Source organism: Cynocephalus volans, chromosome X (genome assembly GCF_027409185.1).
Source record: "Cynocephalus volans isolate mCynVol1 chromosome X, mCynVol1.pri, whole genome shotgun sequence".
In the NCBI taxonomy this organism is placed as follows: Eukaryota; Metazoa; Chordata; class Mammalia; order Dermoptera; family Cynocephalidae; genus Cynocephalus; species Cynocephalus volans.
In genome coordinates, this window is record NC_084478.1 from 178,061,413 (window position 1) to 178,076,881 (window position 15,469).

The 15,469-nt window shown below is 54.0% G+C and overlaps 1 protein-coding gene across 3 annotated transcripts in view; it reads right to left on the minus strand.

The window, feature by feature from the left end:
- BCAP31 (B cell receptor associated protein 31) overlaps positions 1 to 15,469 on the minus strand; it is a 24,450-nt gene continuing 8,981 nt past the window's right edge. For all 3 annotated transcript variants that reach the window (XM_063083434.1, XM_063083432.1, XM_063083433.1), the window contains exons 5-8: positions 3,332 to 3,467; positions 2,330 to 2,453; positions 1,453 to 1,553; positions 1 to 442 (exon numbers count right to left, since the gene is read on the minus strand). In XM_063083434.1, coding sequence (XP_062939504.1) covers positions 404 to 442; positions 1,453 to 1,553; positions 2,330 to 2,453; positions 3,332 to 3,467 — 400 coding nt within the window. In that variant the 3' untranslated portion in view covers positions 1 to 403. The remainder of the gene's footprint in view (positions 443 to 1,452; positions 1,554 to 2,329; positions 2,454 to 3,331; positions 3,468 to 15,469) is intronic.

Genomic DNA, 15,469 nt, shown 5'->3' on the forward strand with positions numbered 1-15,469 from the left:
CACATCAGAACCACCTTTATTGCCCCCAAGAGAAACTCCAGTCTGTCTGCTTCACCTGCCCTCCTGCAGGACCAGAGAAAATATCAACACAGCAAAACAAAAAGGGGGCTGAAAGCAGCTGGAAACGAGCCCTGCTGCAGGCTGGGTTACAAGTGCCCTCTACACCGAGAAATGGAAGCCGGGGCTGGGCAGGGCAGAACAAAAGCGACCTCAGCTTGAATGTGTGGCAACCCCGTGGTATACAGGTAGTGCGACAAGGGTCCCAGATGAGGAGCTACAAGCTGTGGAAGGGGATGGGGGAAGCAGAAGGGAGTGAACCGAGGTACCAGAGGAAGAGGCTGGGCTCCCCAGAAGCAGTGCGCACGTGCCAGGTAGATGCTGGCTGCGGCAGAGAGGGAGGCCCTCACTCCTCCTTCTTGTCCGTGGCACCATCTACCACAGCCTGAAAATAAACAGAAACCCCAAAGCAGTACGTTGGCAGTGCCCTCTCCTCCCCTTTGACCTCTAGCCCCACACCCCAGAGGTCCAGTTCAGTTCCTTCTTCCCCTAAATGACAGGTATCCAGGTGAGAAAGGGGCTCCACCCTTAGCCACACCCAAAGGCTTCTGGGGCGGGGGCGGGGGGGATGCACGCACAGGCCTGTCCACACTCTAGGGAAGGCCCTGAACCTAATGCCAGCCAGGGTAGGACCGCTAGGCCCTCACTAGTCAGGGGGAGCAGCTGGGCATTCAAATCCCTTTCAAGTCCCAGTTCAGGCCCTTACCAACTCTGTGCGCCTTCTACAGGTCCTCTCAAAACCCAGGCCCTGCCCAGTGAACCTGCCTTGTACTGAAGGCATGGTTCCTCTTTTGGGGCTGAGTCCTTCCTCCCCACCCACCGTGGTGCCCAAATCTGGGCCACCAAGCACCAAGCCAAGCTGTCCAAACTCAAGAGTTGTCTACCCAGCCCCCATGCCCAGCTTGAGCTTCCAGGTTGCATTCCCAGGCTAGCCTGAGGACTCAGACCAGGCCTGGGGCAGCAGGCAACGGCAGCGACGGGCACCTGCTAGGTGAGGCAGTCCTCAATGCCTCAGACCCTCTGCCCCACATCAGCCTCAGCCATACAGGAGAGGTGGCCTGCAGTGGGCCCTAGGGTCTCAGCTACATGTCCACTCTTGACAGGGCCCCATCCCACAGACTGTTCTGGGGGGCTCTGAGACTGAGCAGGTCTGCAATGTAGAGAGCCCCACTGCTGAGGGCCATCTTAGCAAGTGCCTGCCATCTACTGCCAGGCCATACCCTCCTTCCTGCCTGCACAAAGTGTTCCAGCTGCTGGACCTCAGCAGCAAAGGAGGCAGCAGGAAGAGCAAGTGAGCGAGCAGCTGGCTGGCCGCCTGAGCCTCATGAGGGGTACCGGACCCCCCCCATCTGACTGATGCCCACTCTGTCTGCACAGGCAGGGAGCCGGGCTGACCTGTAGTTTTGCATGCTCCTCCAACAGGCGATCGTACTCCTTGGTGAGGCCCTCGGACTGCTTCCGCATGGCCAGAGCCTCGCTTTCAGCTTTCTCTAGTTCTGGATGTGACGCAAATCGTAGAGAAAGGGGAAATACAAAGACTAGGGTTAGGGAGAAGGAACCTACACACTGGAGGTGCCAGAATTGCCCGAGTCTGACTCAAATGCAGCTGTACAGTAGACCACCTCCCTAAATAAAGTTCCCCTGCCCTCACAGCCCCCCAAAGCAGGGGAAAAAAGGCTGTCCGAAACAGCTAGGTAAAACGAAAAAATACAGAGGACCCCCTTTAATGGTGGGAACTCCAGTGGCTCTCAGCAGGGGTGACCTTCAGGGAGGCTGGTGCCTTCAATGCCACACAGAGAGCAGCAGCAGCCAAAGCCCATGGTGCTGGCTGAAAAGGCTCCAGGCACAGACTGTGGATGGGGCAGAAAAGATAGGCTGATTTAGAGCTGGTTTCGATTTCCCAAAAAAAAATCTCACCACAAACTCTGTGCACTCCTTTCCTGCACGCCTCTCCTGCCACACCTCTCATTCGCAGCTCCCAGGTGCCTTGGGGCTCCCTGAGCCACACTCCGGTCAGGAAAAGCCCCAGCGGGCCCAGCTCCAGTGCGGCGTGGCCAGGGCCTCTCCTGGCCCTGCCACAGCAGCCCGCCCTGCCGGCTATGGGCTGAGCCCGGCCACCTTTGGGCTCGGGGACACAGGGCGCTATTTGTTGGTTTTCACCCAGCTCTTGAGCCTGCATGTGAGCTTTGTTATCCTACTTTAGCACAAGAGGGGCAGCGGGGGGCAGCGGAGGCGCCAGCCTTCTGGAGGAACACACGAGGACAACCCTCACTCTGCTTGGTATCGGACAGCTCATCCTTTAGCTTCTTCAGGTCGGCCTTCAGGCTCCTGTTCTCTTCCTCCAACTTCACCTCAGAGTCCCCAACACCCAACTTGCGTCCGTCAACAGCAGTTCCCTGGGAAGAGTGCCAAAGGTTACTCAGGAGGGGGGGAGGAGCTCCAGTCCCATCCTCCCCACTGAGCTGCGGCTCCTCAAGCTGCCCTGGGCACTTGCCCCTTCGGAAATGTCACTGCAGAACTGGGCCACTGCCTGCATACAGCTACCAGGCAAAGGCCACAGTGTGGCTGCCCGCCGAGGGACAGGGAAGGGCCAGTGGGGCCACCTGCTACCGCTCACGGGCCACACGCCTTGCCTGCCCTGGCCCCACCTCCTTCCTCAGCAGCTCCATGGAGTTTACCAGTCTTTCTAATGATGCAATTTGCTGTCATCTGGAGATCCCTGTCGCCACCCCCAACTAAGCTCCACCATTCCTTGCTTTCCCCAGGCCCCAAATTTGCCCCTGCCCATCCAGTTCTGTCCCTCCCATGAATCCAAATCCACCATCTCCGGCCCGGCTTGGCTCACGCCTCGCCTCCTCTAACGAGCCTTCCAGGTCCAGCCACCAACCCTGTCCCTGCCTCTTCCCCAGCACTGAGGGACACAACAGATCCCTGAGATTCTGAAGAACTGCAGCTGACAGCAATCACACAGAGAACTTTGACTCACAGCACAGGGCCTGGCTCACTGAGGAGTCATCTGTTCCAGGGAAGAGTCTGACTGGAAGCAGTGGATGGCAGGAGACAGCAGCAACAGCACACCCTCCTGCGCAAGCCCTGGAGGGTGTAGGAGGCGCCTCCAGCAGACACATCCTCCCCACGGACAACTTCCCCTCTGCGCCTGCACCCAACCCTTAGGCTTTTCAGGCAATGCCAGTCTCACGTGTTTCCTGCCCGACATGCTAACGGTGGCCACCGTGGCCCCTAAAGAATGTCACTCTCGGTTGGGGGTGCTCACCTTCTTCAGCTGCTCATTCTCCTCCATGTACTTCTTGGCCGCCTCGCTAGCACTCTCGGCCTGCTTTTTAAAGGCTTCATTGGAGGCCAGCAGCGTGGCCTGCTGGGAGATGAGAGTCACCAGGCGTCGGAGCAGGCTGCAATTGTTCACAAGACGAAGGGAGACATGAGGAGAGACAGCAAAACGGCTGGCAGGCACTGATCCTGGGTGCTCGCCGGCCCATCTGCCTCCAGCCTTGACCTGCCCTCTTGAATGGCCGGGGCAGCCGAGCAAGAAGCCGCCAACCTGGCTCTGGCTACACAAGGAATAGGTGGGGACCAGGAGCTGTCCTTTGCTGCCACCCCAACGGCCACCCTTGGCTCTGGAAGGCATCTCAGGAAAGGGCTGGAAGTAGGAGCCTGGAGACAACAGGGCAGGGCCTAGCTATGGCACAAGGTCCTGGAAGCCCAGAACTCCCCAGGTTGGGGCCTGGAGGTGCCAGACAAGCCAGAGCCCCACTCTCCTCCCTGCGAGGCTAGGCTTGCCTCTACAAAATAACAAGGGCAGTCAGTAACTGTGGGCACTTCCCACATGCCAGGCAGCACACTCACATCCTCCTCATGAGGTAATCACTCTCACCACTCTTACCTTATGGAGAAGGAAACTGAGGCTCAGCAAGGATAAGCAATTTGTCCAAGATCAAAAGCCAGAAACAGACATGGCTGGACTTTCACCTCATGTCTGTCTGACTCCAAAGCCTGAGCTCAGAACCCCTCACAGAGCTCCCAGGTCCCAACATAAGATGGAGAGGACTTTCTTCTCTACCCAACACCCCCCCCCCCCCGAAACCCATCACTCAGGCAGCTGCCAGAACACATCTGTTACGGAACACTACCCCAGTTGAGGGCTTCTTGGGCTAGAGGGTATAGAAAAGGAAGAACCAGGACACAAGCACATGTTGCCTGTCAGAAGCAGCCAGCAGAATTAAACAGGTGGCAGTTAGGGACAGATGCTGGTCCCCAAGTGGAGGGAATGGCTGTTCCATTTCTCTTGGTCCACCTTGCCCTGAGATATTAGCTGGCAGAAAGAGAGGAGGGAAGGACTCCCCTCCATTCCTTGAAAAGCACAGCTCACTCAAACGGGGGCGGGGGGGGCACGGCAGTCAGCTGTAACATTCAGAGTAAGGCAAGGTACATGCAGGGGCCCTGGGGAAGGAGGAGACAAATCTGCTCTGTCCAGGGCACTTCACCAACAACAAAGTGCTTGATCAGAAGACCCAAAGCCCCCTCATGGCCTGCTCCCAGGCTGCTCTCTCCCAGCCATGCCCACCAGGCCAAGAGAACAGTGAGCAGACCAGGTGAGCTATCTTCCTGGCCTGAGCCATGGTTCTCCAGGTCTCTGGCACAGCCCTTTTCAGGAATGCATGTTCAGGACAGAGGAGGCCCGCAGGGGCCACGAATGCCCATTCCTGGTTTGGGGAGAGGCTCCCAGGGGCCCATGGCAGCACTGGGAGAGCCAGGCCATTGACTCCTGGCAGGAGAAGAGAGTTTCCAGTGACATGTGGTCTCTAAAATTAGCAGCCGAGACCTCGTGGCCTACGGCTCAGGTTTCCCTGCCTCAGCCCCCAGCTGCCCACCAGCCTGCCCCCCATTGGGCTGCAGTCCTGAAGGTGGAGGGAGCTACCGAGTGCCCCAGAAGCCAGAGAGAAGCCATGCACTGACTCACATCGGCATAGACGGAAATCACTGGAGAGGCCCAGAAAGGCAAGTCTGACTAAGCCCCACCTCCCGCACTGAGCTCCCCAGCTGCTGAGCAGATCCAGTGATGTTGAGGAAGAGGCCCGCTCCTCCCAGCTGGAAACAGGGCAGAGGAGATGTGTGCCCCCTGCTGGTAGAGATGGGGCACATGGAAACCACAGGGATCCAGCAAAGACAGGGCAGGTTAGACCAAGTGTTGTGCTCCCCGCTACCCCGACAAGGCTGGGCAGGCAACTGCTGATGAGGAACCACTGCTGTCGCCCTGGTTACTTGGTCCCAGGGAGACAGCAGTGATGACAGCGCAGCAGGGGCCCTGCTCTCCTCTGTGCTGTCCCAAGCCTTCCCCAGCTACTGAGAACCAGGGTTTCTGAGACAGCCAGGATACACACACAGAATCCAGCACCAGATCTGTGCAGTGTACACTCATAGCCCTCGGACGGTCAGGATCTCCCCCTCAGCAGGTCAGGTTCCCCTTCCTCTCGCCAACTATCGTGGATGCTCCCCAGTCCCCAAAGCACCCTATGGGGCCAAACTGTCCCCACCACCCAGCCCAGCCCCGACAGTTCTCTTTGGCACCATCTGTGTACTCTCCCTTCCTGTTGGGGCTGTGTCTCTGGATAATTCCCTGCCCTGTGCTCTGCCTCCCCCAGGGAACCTCACCTCTCAACCGCCTCCTTCCTGGAGTTACCATGCTCGAGCCCCTCGTCTTGTCCTCCCTCCCATCCATTCCTCAACCTACTCCAGTCGAGGCCACCAGCAGGACCATCAGCAGCCTCCTAACGGCCCAATCCAGCGACCGTTCTAGAGTCCCTGTCACGGTGCGGCATGCTCTGTAGCATCTGCTGCTGCTGCCAAGCTTCACTCACGATACCTCCCATTCAGCAGCATCTCTGTCACTGCCTGGTTATTCTGCTCCCTCAGGGGTCTGCATTCTTCAGTTTGCCCTCTGTACTTTTTTCCTAGCCAATCTCATCCTTGAAAGGGATTTCTATCTGCAACTCAGACTCTTATACTTGACCACCTACTGGATGTCCCCAGAGACACTCCAAACTCAGCTTGTCCAAAATGGGCCTCCCTTACCCCCGCCTGACCTATCTTGTGCATCCCCCACTGGGGTGGCAGGCATGTGAGCTGCCTTGGACTCCACCCTCCTGGCCCTGCAGCCCTCCAGACAGACCACCCGCTAGTCATCCCCTCCGCCGCTGCCACCTCCCTATCCGCAACTGTCCAGCTTTTCCATCTCCCACCCCCCACTTCCCCCGAGCAAGCCAAATCTGATCATGTCCCTCCTCTGCCAGACCCCTCTGCCACCAGCCCCCAGGCCCTCTGCAAGCTGGCTCCTCTCCAGGCCGGCTCCTCTTCATGCCTCACTTACCACGTGGCCCTAGTGACACAAATACTGCACAGTTCTTGGAATGCACCTGGCTCTGCACGGCAATACTCACGGCTGGAATATCCTTTCTACCCAGCTCAATCATCACCTCCCCCCAGAAAACCTCTCCTGACCCACCCCTGCCCTGCTTAGGGGGCCGCCTCTTTGGGTACTCCCACAGCAACCCCCCCACACCCCCCAGGCTGCAATGCTGTCTGTGTTGTCACCATCTGTTCTTCGTCTGGCTGCCCTTCTGGGCTATACATGCCTTCAGGCCGGGCACCAGACCTTTTCCCTCTAGACTCCTGGCACATTGAAAGGGGGTCTTCCAGATGACCTCATCCCACACCCAGGAGAGGAAGCACTCCCTGGCAGGTGAGGGGATATGTTTGAGGCTGCACATCTGGCCCAGGCAGAGTGTCCCTGGGCCCAGCTTGCACCTTCTTCTCCCCGCACCCCTGTCCACCTGGGGGCCTGGCACCAAGGGGGGCACAGGCAGACACAGCTTGCCAGCGGTCTAGCAACAGAGACAGAAGACAGCAGCAAGAAGGCGCTGTCTCAGACCCATGCCAATGAGCAAGCCAGGCTTGCGGCTGCAGCAGCAGCTGAAAAGAAAATACACAGGAGAAACAATTCACCATGAGCCGGAGGCAGACCCCAGAGCTCTGGCCTCTACATCCTCAGTCTGCTCCCTCGGTGCCCTGGCAAGGCTTACCAGGCCCTTCCTGATAGGCTTATGCCAGCCAGGGAGCTAGCCTTCTGGAACATTAACGTGTCCTTTTGTCCATCCCCTTCCATACTGCTCTATGTAGAGTTTACCAGGCCCCCCAGGTCAGAGCACAGCACATGGTGAACAGGGGTCAGCCTCAGAGTTTCCACGTCGGCCTGCAAAGATAACTGATGCACTGCTTTCCTCTCTCCTGTGCTTGCTTATCTTACATCACTCTCTGCTTTATCTCCCGACTACTGTTTCCCAGGTAACTGTTCTGAGCTATCCGTATAGGGACAACGGGCAAGAACCTAACAGTCAAAGGAATGTCCTAAGGGTATAGGGTAGTCACTGACAGAATAGTGCAGGGTCCAGACTAATGCATCCAAAGGCAGAGGTAAAGGCCATAAACAAAACTTAACAGAATCCAGATGTGTCCTTGGCAGACAAACGTTAGCCCCAAATACCTGAATTTGCCTTGGCTCTCCTGGTAAAATGCTTTTGGACGCTGAGCAGGGCTATCATGCTTTTATAAAAGGCTGAGTAAATAAGAGAAGGCAGGAGAAACAGAATCTCTCTATGGACACTGGAGAAACAGAGCCAACCATATCAAGTGGAGAGAGACATGGCTCATGCGTGATTTTCGCCATCCCGCCTCCCCACTGTGAGAGAGGAGGAGGGAAGACATGGGCTTAACAGGAAGTGGGGAAGGAGCAAGTGCCGAGGGAGCGGTTCTATGGCGTGGCCACCCCAACCCTGCCCTGCCAACGGGTTTCGGGTGAGTGGGTCCTTCAGCCCTCCCAACACCCCTGGCGGGACAGGTTGTTCACACAACAGGCTCTTCCACTCTTCTGCCTGGTGCAAGCCGGAAGCTAGTGTCACAGCGCCACCTGCTGACTCTTCAGGCCCACCACAGCCCAGCAGAGCCCCACAGCATGGCCAGTGGACCACAGGTGAACTCACCTCAGCCCCTCTGAAACAATGAGACACTACCCTGCCAAGGAACCAGAAGCCAGGTGCCATCCCAGGAAAGGCTCGGGCAAAGCAGAATGATCATGCAGGGACTTCTGCTGCCCCAGGAAACTCACCCCCAAGATCCTGGAGTCATGAGAATCATGAGGCAGCAGGAGAGGGCACTGGTTAAGACCAGGAGGTTCCCTAGGACCGGTCAAGGAGGGCCAGCCCACAGGGCTGCCCTGGACACTGTGGCACAGCTGCTCGCTTTCCTCCTAGCCTTTGAGTACACAGAGGTGGTAGAAAATGGGAAGAGGAGGGCTGGAGTTGGGGAAAATGTAGGCCACTTCAAATGAGAACACGCCTCACAGCAATTGCAGCTGACAGCCCAGATGGAGCTCGCCATCCTGAGGACAGTGGAGCCAGCACAGGGGTGGGGTGGGTGCACCCGCCCTTCTATCCTTTCAAGTGGAAGAGAATGAGCGACATGAACGAGCTGTGCTGCTGGGGTTTTGTTGTGTTTCTTTCTTGGAACAAGCTACCGGAGGTGTTTTTGGTAAGTTGGGGAGCAGAGAGGAACCAAGTAAGGTCAGACAACTTAGGCAAAGATATTCTGTGATGAGTTGAGTCAAACTAAAACATGTTGATGGCCCACCTTGCTACTAGGGAAGCACCTGCAAGGTAGGAGGAGTAAGGAAGCCATCACCCCCAGATCTGACTGGCACCTGGCCAGGAAAGCCTGTGACACACACAGAGATGTGCCTCCAGCAGAGTGAGGACTGTGCTCAGAGCCTGGCGAGGACCAAAGCAAGGACGAGTGGGGACTTGGCTATAGGGTTCAATGCGGCAGGCTTTTCCACTGAAATGAACTAAAATGAAATATAACGGAAAGCCCAGTTCCCCCGCCCCACGTGAGGCACTCAACCGAGCAGATGCTGCGGCAGCTCTGCCAAGGAGCCTGCCGAGGAGCCTGCCTTCCGCTCTGCCTGACCTGCCTCCAGGCCCATGGAGGCAGTAGGCATGCAGTGCTCAGAGAAAGGGGCCCTCCTAGGACACCAGGCTTTCTAGGACCTTGGAATTGGGAAGAAGGAATCCTGCTTGCTCGGCATCCTGACCAAAAAGAATACACTGTTCATTTTTAGGGCACAAGGAAAATACTTTGGCCCAAATCAAGTAGCTGAGCAATCTCTATATCTTAACAGACGCTGATGCTCGTTCTGATGCATGTCAGATAGTCCTTGGGCTATTCGTAGGGAATTCCTCTTTATCAGAGCCCCCTCCAAGGCCCAACTGAATAGAAGATCAAGCACTCAAAGGATACTGGGTGATTGTGGGTGGAGGGGGAGGGTCTAGAAATCAATGAAGTTCTAGAGAGTCTTACCCAATGCCTAGATCTGAAGTGCTCTTCTAATGTTAGCACTCTTAGAAAAGGGTGGCAGCCAACAGACAGACAGACAGACAGACGGGCGGACAGATGGATGGAGAGAGACTGGTCAAGACATGCAGCTAACTGTCACCATCGGCTCAGGACAGCCCACTCAGTCACCAAAGATTCTGGCAGTCCTTCATATGTGCCAGGCCCTTGGCATTGAGCTGACCAATCTAAAGGGGGTGAGCCAGGTTCCCTGTGCTGGGCCAATTTGTTAAGCACCACACCTCTTAGCCACATGGGTGGCTGCCCCGGGACTTCCGAGACAGCTATCTAGGGCAGCCAGTAGCATGGCGCGGGCCTCTCAGAACAAAGCCTTGAAGAAGCATGAAGGGGCAGAGTTGGCTGTGCTGGCAGGGGGTGGGAAAAGTTCCAGGCAGAGGCCCCAGAAACGCTCGGGGAAAAGGGGAGAGCACGCATTGCTCAAGGCTCTCCAAGGAGACTCATGTGGCTGTTCCCAATGGGGAGACCAAACGAGAGACTGGAGGGATCACATCATGAAGGACCTGTGTCAAGCCTCTACACCATTGCAATGGGGAGACAGGATTGGTTCTACATGTCAGAAAGATCACTTGGCTGGGGTCTGGTGGACAGGCTGGTGGCAGGAAGCCTACCTGAGAGGTTCCCACCGGGGTCCATATGGAATGAGGGTGATCCTACTATGACAAAGGTTCCAAGGACAATAAGGAAGAGAAACCTAGGAGGCAACATCCACCTATTTAGAGGGTACAGAGCCTCAGTTGTGCACGATGAAGTGGGTTCTGGAAATTTTCTGCACAACAGCGTCAACATCCTTAACACTACCAAGCCACACTTAGAAATGGTTACAATGCTAACTCTTATGTGTATTTTACATCATAAAACCCTAAAGGACCATAGTGTCACATGGGACAAGAAAAAAGGGCAGAGTACCCCAAGGCCACTGGATTGAGTGAAGGGGCTGAGACAATTCTCAAACTTTGTGGCGCATCTTAAAGGCAAAGGAACCTTGCTGCACGTCTCAAGTGAACAGGTGGCAGAGGCAGGACAAATGCCCAGAATGCTTTGGCTTGAAGCCCGGATTCTCCCCACTACCCCCTATCACACAGCCCCAGCAGCAGCAGCAGCAGCAGCAGCAGCAGCAGCAGACTATTAGGGGAAAATGCAGGCTTGCTTTTGGTGTGATGTTTTCCAATTACGAGGGGCTGCTCAAGGCTAATCTCCCATGTGCCCCCATCTGGGCCCCACTAGGAACAAGTGCCACCCACCCAGCTCCCTCCTGAATGTGGTCCTTTCTCTCTCCCTGTCCACTAACCTGCTCATGTCTTCCCTCAGTCTCACTTCTCCCTGCCTTCTGCTTCCCTTCCTCTTCTACCACACTGCTGGGGACAGCCCAGCTCAGCCCAGCCCGATAGCATGTCCCTTTCTCCCCTTCCTCTATGTCTCCAGGAAGCTTGCAAACCAGGCTCAACCTCCCTGCAGCACCCAATCCTGCTGATCTGTCAGGTCTCCCCCTGCTCTCCCTTGCTTTACCTGTCCTCACCAGCATCCCTCCTAGTGGGCCGTGCTAGCCCTTTTCCTTGCTGTCCCCAGGTCTGGCCCCAGCTTCACCTCACCCCCACCTTCGCCTATCACTCTAACGTGAGCCCTGCTGCAGCCAGAGCTCCCTCTCCAGCAGATCTGAGGTCACGTCAGCCTCCCAGAGAAGCGCCTTACGCCTGTCCCCTCCTCACCACTCCTGCTCCCACTGCCCAGTTTAGGCCACCAGCACCTTTCACTACAATGCCCTCCAACTTTGTCTCCCTGCTTCCGGGCTCTCTTGCTCCACACCATCCCATATGCCCTTGCCAAACATGAATCCACAGTGCTGACCATGTCACAGCACTACTGGAATACTCACTTGGCTCTCTACTACCCAGAGAAGTTGCATACAAACTCTAGAACCCTCTACCATGTCCCCCACCTCTCCTGACCCATCTACCCTGCTCTACCTACCAGTACCTACGCATGTTCAGGAACTCAGCCAGCTCCTCCCAGTGAGATGTGTACGAACATGGATGAGAAAGACACAGACAACAGGAATGGCACAGAAGCTCTGAACAGGATTGGGAGGCCCAAGGAAAACTGGACTAGTTGAGACACATGAAAAATGACAATTAAGAGTCGTTCCCCACTGTCTATGATATCAGCCACACAAGGCAGCATGCTCAACATCCACCAATGGGGAACTGGGTAGACACACAAGAATGCTGGAGAGACATATTGGTTTGTCCTGAGTGGAAAATTCAAGTTACTACGCAGCAGTGAAAACCCAGTTGTGTTTTTAAAAAGCATGTGGATTCTGTAAGGGAAAACCCAGGTACTTGGGTCAGATCATTCCAAATATGAATTCTCAGCTCTGCTGATGACTACCTCTGGGAACTTGGAAAGGTTTCTGAACTTCTCTAAACCTCAGTTTCTTCTTTGCAGAGTTGTAAAAATTTAATATGTGCCTGGCACATAGAATGCTTAACAAATAGCGTCTTTCGTTATGTATAATGAAGTTCGGAAAGGTATAGGGCAAAAGTATATCAACAGCAATTATAGCAGCATTCCAGAGAATTTATTTTTCTATTTTTGCTTATATAAAGCTTCATCTTCCTACAGTGAATATGTGCTACCAAATGACTTCCTGATCTTCAGATATATGTAAAGGACTAAGAGACGAGTCGTTAGACTCATAAAACCATGACTAGTCAGGACAGGGACGTCGATTTTAGGTCATGTCATACAGGCACCTTCTTACCAAAAGCCAGGTAATGACTACACAGGAACGAAAGCTGCCCACTATCTGATCTACAGCTTCCACCAATGCAAAGAACCTGGTATTTCAAAAAGGGATCAGAGCTAGGCATGAGCTCTAGGCTTGGCCCCTTAGAAGGTATGTGACTCAGGCCACTCCATCTCTCCTGGGCTGTCCTTTTCCGTTTACAAATACTGTGAAGGGTTGTTAAGAGTCTTCACTGGTTTCGACTAGAACCAACATGAACCACACAAACAGCTCACACACATAGCCAATGCCATGTGGCTGGTGCAGTCTTATAGGTAAGCTCTTATTTAAACAAATGATGGGCTGGCCAGTTAGTTCGGTTGGAGTGTGGTGTTATAACACCAAGGTCAAGGGTTCAGATCCTAGTACCAGCCAGCCGCCAAAAAAAAGAAAAAAAGAAAAATAAACAAATGAGAACGCTTAGGGTGAAAGGGGCGAGTTACTTATCCAAAACCACAAATTGGCTTGGGAACACAAGCCTCCTGACATCTGATTCCTCCGCCCTGGCCCTCCTAAGTGCAAACGCCTGGAATGTGTGAAGGAGGAGCCATCCATCTCTGCTCCCGTGGCATTCTGGGCATCTCTCTGTCCTAACTCCAACATGGGGTGCTAAGGGTTGTTCGTGTGCTGGTCTGTCCCCAACTACTTCATCCTATTCACCTTTCTATGGTGACAACCCAGCAGTGTCTGGTGGACAGTAAAGCTCCTATGTTTGCTAAGACCTTGAGTGGGACCCCACAAGACCATTCTCATAATACAACCAAACGTGACCCAGCAAAGCAAGAAAGAGAGACATCTCTGTCATTCTTACACATAGGCGTACACACAGGCGTGCACGCAGCTAACAACAGTGGTTCGATTTTAAGAGAACAGGCATAAAAGTTTGGAGGGCACATAAACAAGGACCAGCCTATAATGGGGATTAGCCTACTTACTTACTACCGCCGTAAGGCAGACGGTATGTGCTGACAGACACAAGAAGCACTTCAAAGAGAAAGTGCTTCAAAAACGTGGTTTCTGAAAGGACCAACCCAGCTAAATGAGGCACGTGCGAGTATTCCAAGTGCTTACAATGCACTTGAACAAGTCCCAGCCCAGAAGAATTCTATCCCAGGTGATGAAACCCCACAACGCAGCCTGAAAGTGCTGTGTGCTGGGACCCAGGGAAATGCGCTGGGGCAGCACCATTCAGGCTTTGCTAATGTGCACTGCGTCACCCAGGGGACTCGGCAGGTTCTCACCAGCAGGCCCAGGGCAAGCCCAAGTCTGCATTCCTGACAGTCCAGGTCCTGCCTGCCGAGGCTGCTGGGCCCCAGGCCACACTGAGAGCCGAGAGGTGCCAGGGAACCAGGTGCCAGTGATCCACCGCCAATGATTAAAAAGAGAAAAAGAAAAAAAGGAACATAATGTGCAGAGAGGGCAGACTGGAAACCACAGATGCGAGATACTGGTTTCCTAACAGTAAACATTTTGAACCAGCTTATGCATCTCTGGGTAGGGAACTGGTTAAACCAGCAATGGTCCCCTCATGTAACACAACACTACACGATGGCTAAGGAGGACGAGGTAGGTCTGTGTGAGTGACTTGGAAAAATTGCTAAGATATACTGTTGGGTGGAAAAGGCTAGTCAAAGCAGGGTTTTAAAAAAAAAAAAAAAAAACCAAACCAAAAAAAACCATGGCACTTCTAAGAAAAAAGTTATATGTGTATGCAAAAAGTTACTCAAAATTTCAGGAAAAGGGCCGGCCCGTGACTCACTTGAGAGAGTGTGGTGCTGAGAACACCAAGGCCCCAGGTTCAGATCCTATATAGGGATGGCCGGTTAGCTCACTGGTTGAGCGTGGTGCTGACAACACCAAGCCAAGGGTTAAGACCCCCTTACCAAGGTCATCTTTATTTAAAAAATAAATAAATAAAAAGTTCAGGAAAAATGTCCAGGAACATGCCAATTGCTACGTGTAGCTTACTCTGGGGATCGGGCCACAGTGAAGCACACTTGACATTTCTCTATCATTTGAAGTTTGGGAGGGGGCTGGGCTTTGTCTATTTTACAATGAGCAGGTATAACTTTTGTAATTCGAAGAAATCATAGAAAGGACAGCTTTGTTTTTTTTTTTTCTTTTTCGTGACCAGCACTCAGCCAGTGAGCGCACCGGCCATTCCTACATAGGATCCGAACCCGCGGCGGGAGCGTCGCCGCGCTCCCAGCGCTGCACTCTCCCAAGTGCGCCACCGGTCGGCCCAGGACAGCTTTGTTTTTTAAGTGTTTCCTGCAAGCCACATGTGAGTCATGCAGATAAGAGGTTTGGACAAGAACATTTCTATGGCTAATATCACACAAAAAGAGAAGTTCCTCCAGGGCCACAGCCGCCATCATAGGAGCTGGCCCTTAGACTAGAGATGAGTGTCTATTTCTGCCCACATGTCTATATACTTTTGACTGTATGTCAATTTTTTAAAATGTCAACTGCCAGAATTACCCTGGAACATCCTGGCTTAATAGTAATGCACACAGAAAGGACTGTCATATCTGCTGCCACTATGATGGCCCCTGAAGTAGCAATTTGCAGTTTGCTGGCAACTCTCAAAAGGCAGAGTCCCAAATGCAACCCACCAGGTAGCACATTACTGACAGCAAGCCTGGCAGGGCTAGCACCTCCCTCCTGGTGGTCCTAGCCTTCACTGAGGGGTGCAAACAGCTCAGCAGCTTTTGCAGTAGCTCTGCCACTATGTCATACTGAGTTGCAATACGCCCCAACCCCCAACTCTTTGAGTTCTTTGAGATGTGTTTAGCCATGTCTTCCCTGCCCTTTATGAACCTGCATGCACATTTATAAATGTCTCCCCATGAGAAACTCAAGTCTCATTCGAGTCAGCCCGATCACTGAGCCCATCTAGACAGCTGAGGATTCTGAATGGTCACTCATCTATTTGCTATTCCTCCTACTTTGCATTTCTCCCCACGTGTGCTCACCATGACAAATGTCCTCATGCAAATAAATACTAAGCAGGGCTGGGGGGAAAGCGAGCCTCCCAAGGCCTCTGTGTGGCTGGAGCTGATCCATGCTGCAGCCACTACTGTGAGTTAGGACCACACCTAACTACACTGTTCTGACAGCACCTGCCCACTCTTCCGCATCTGGTCTATT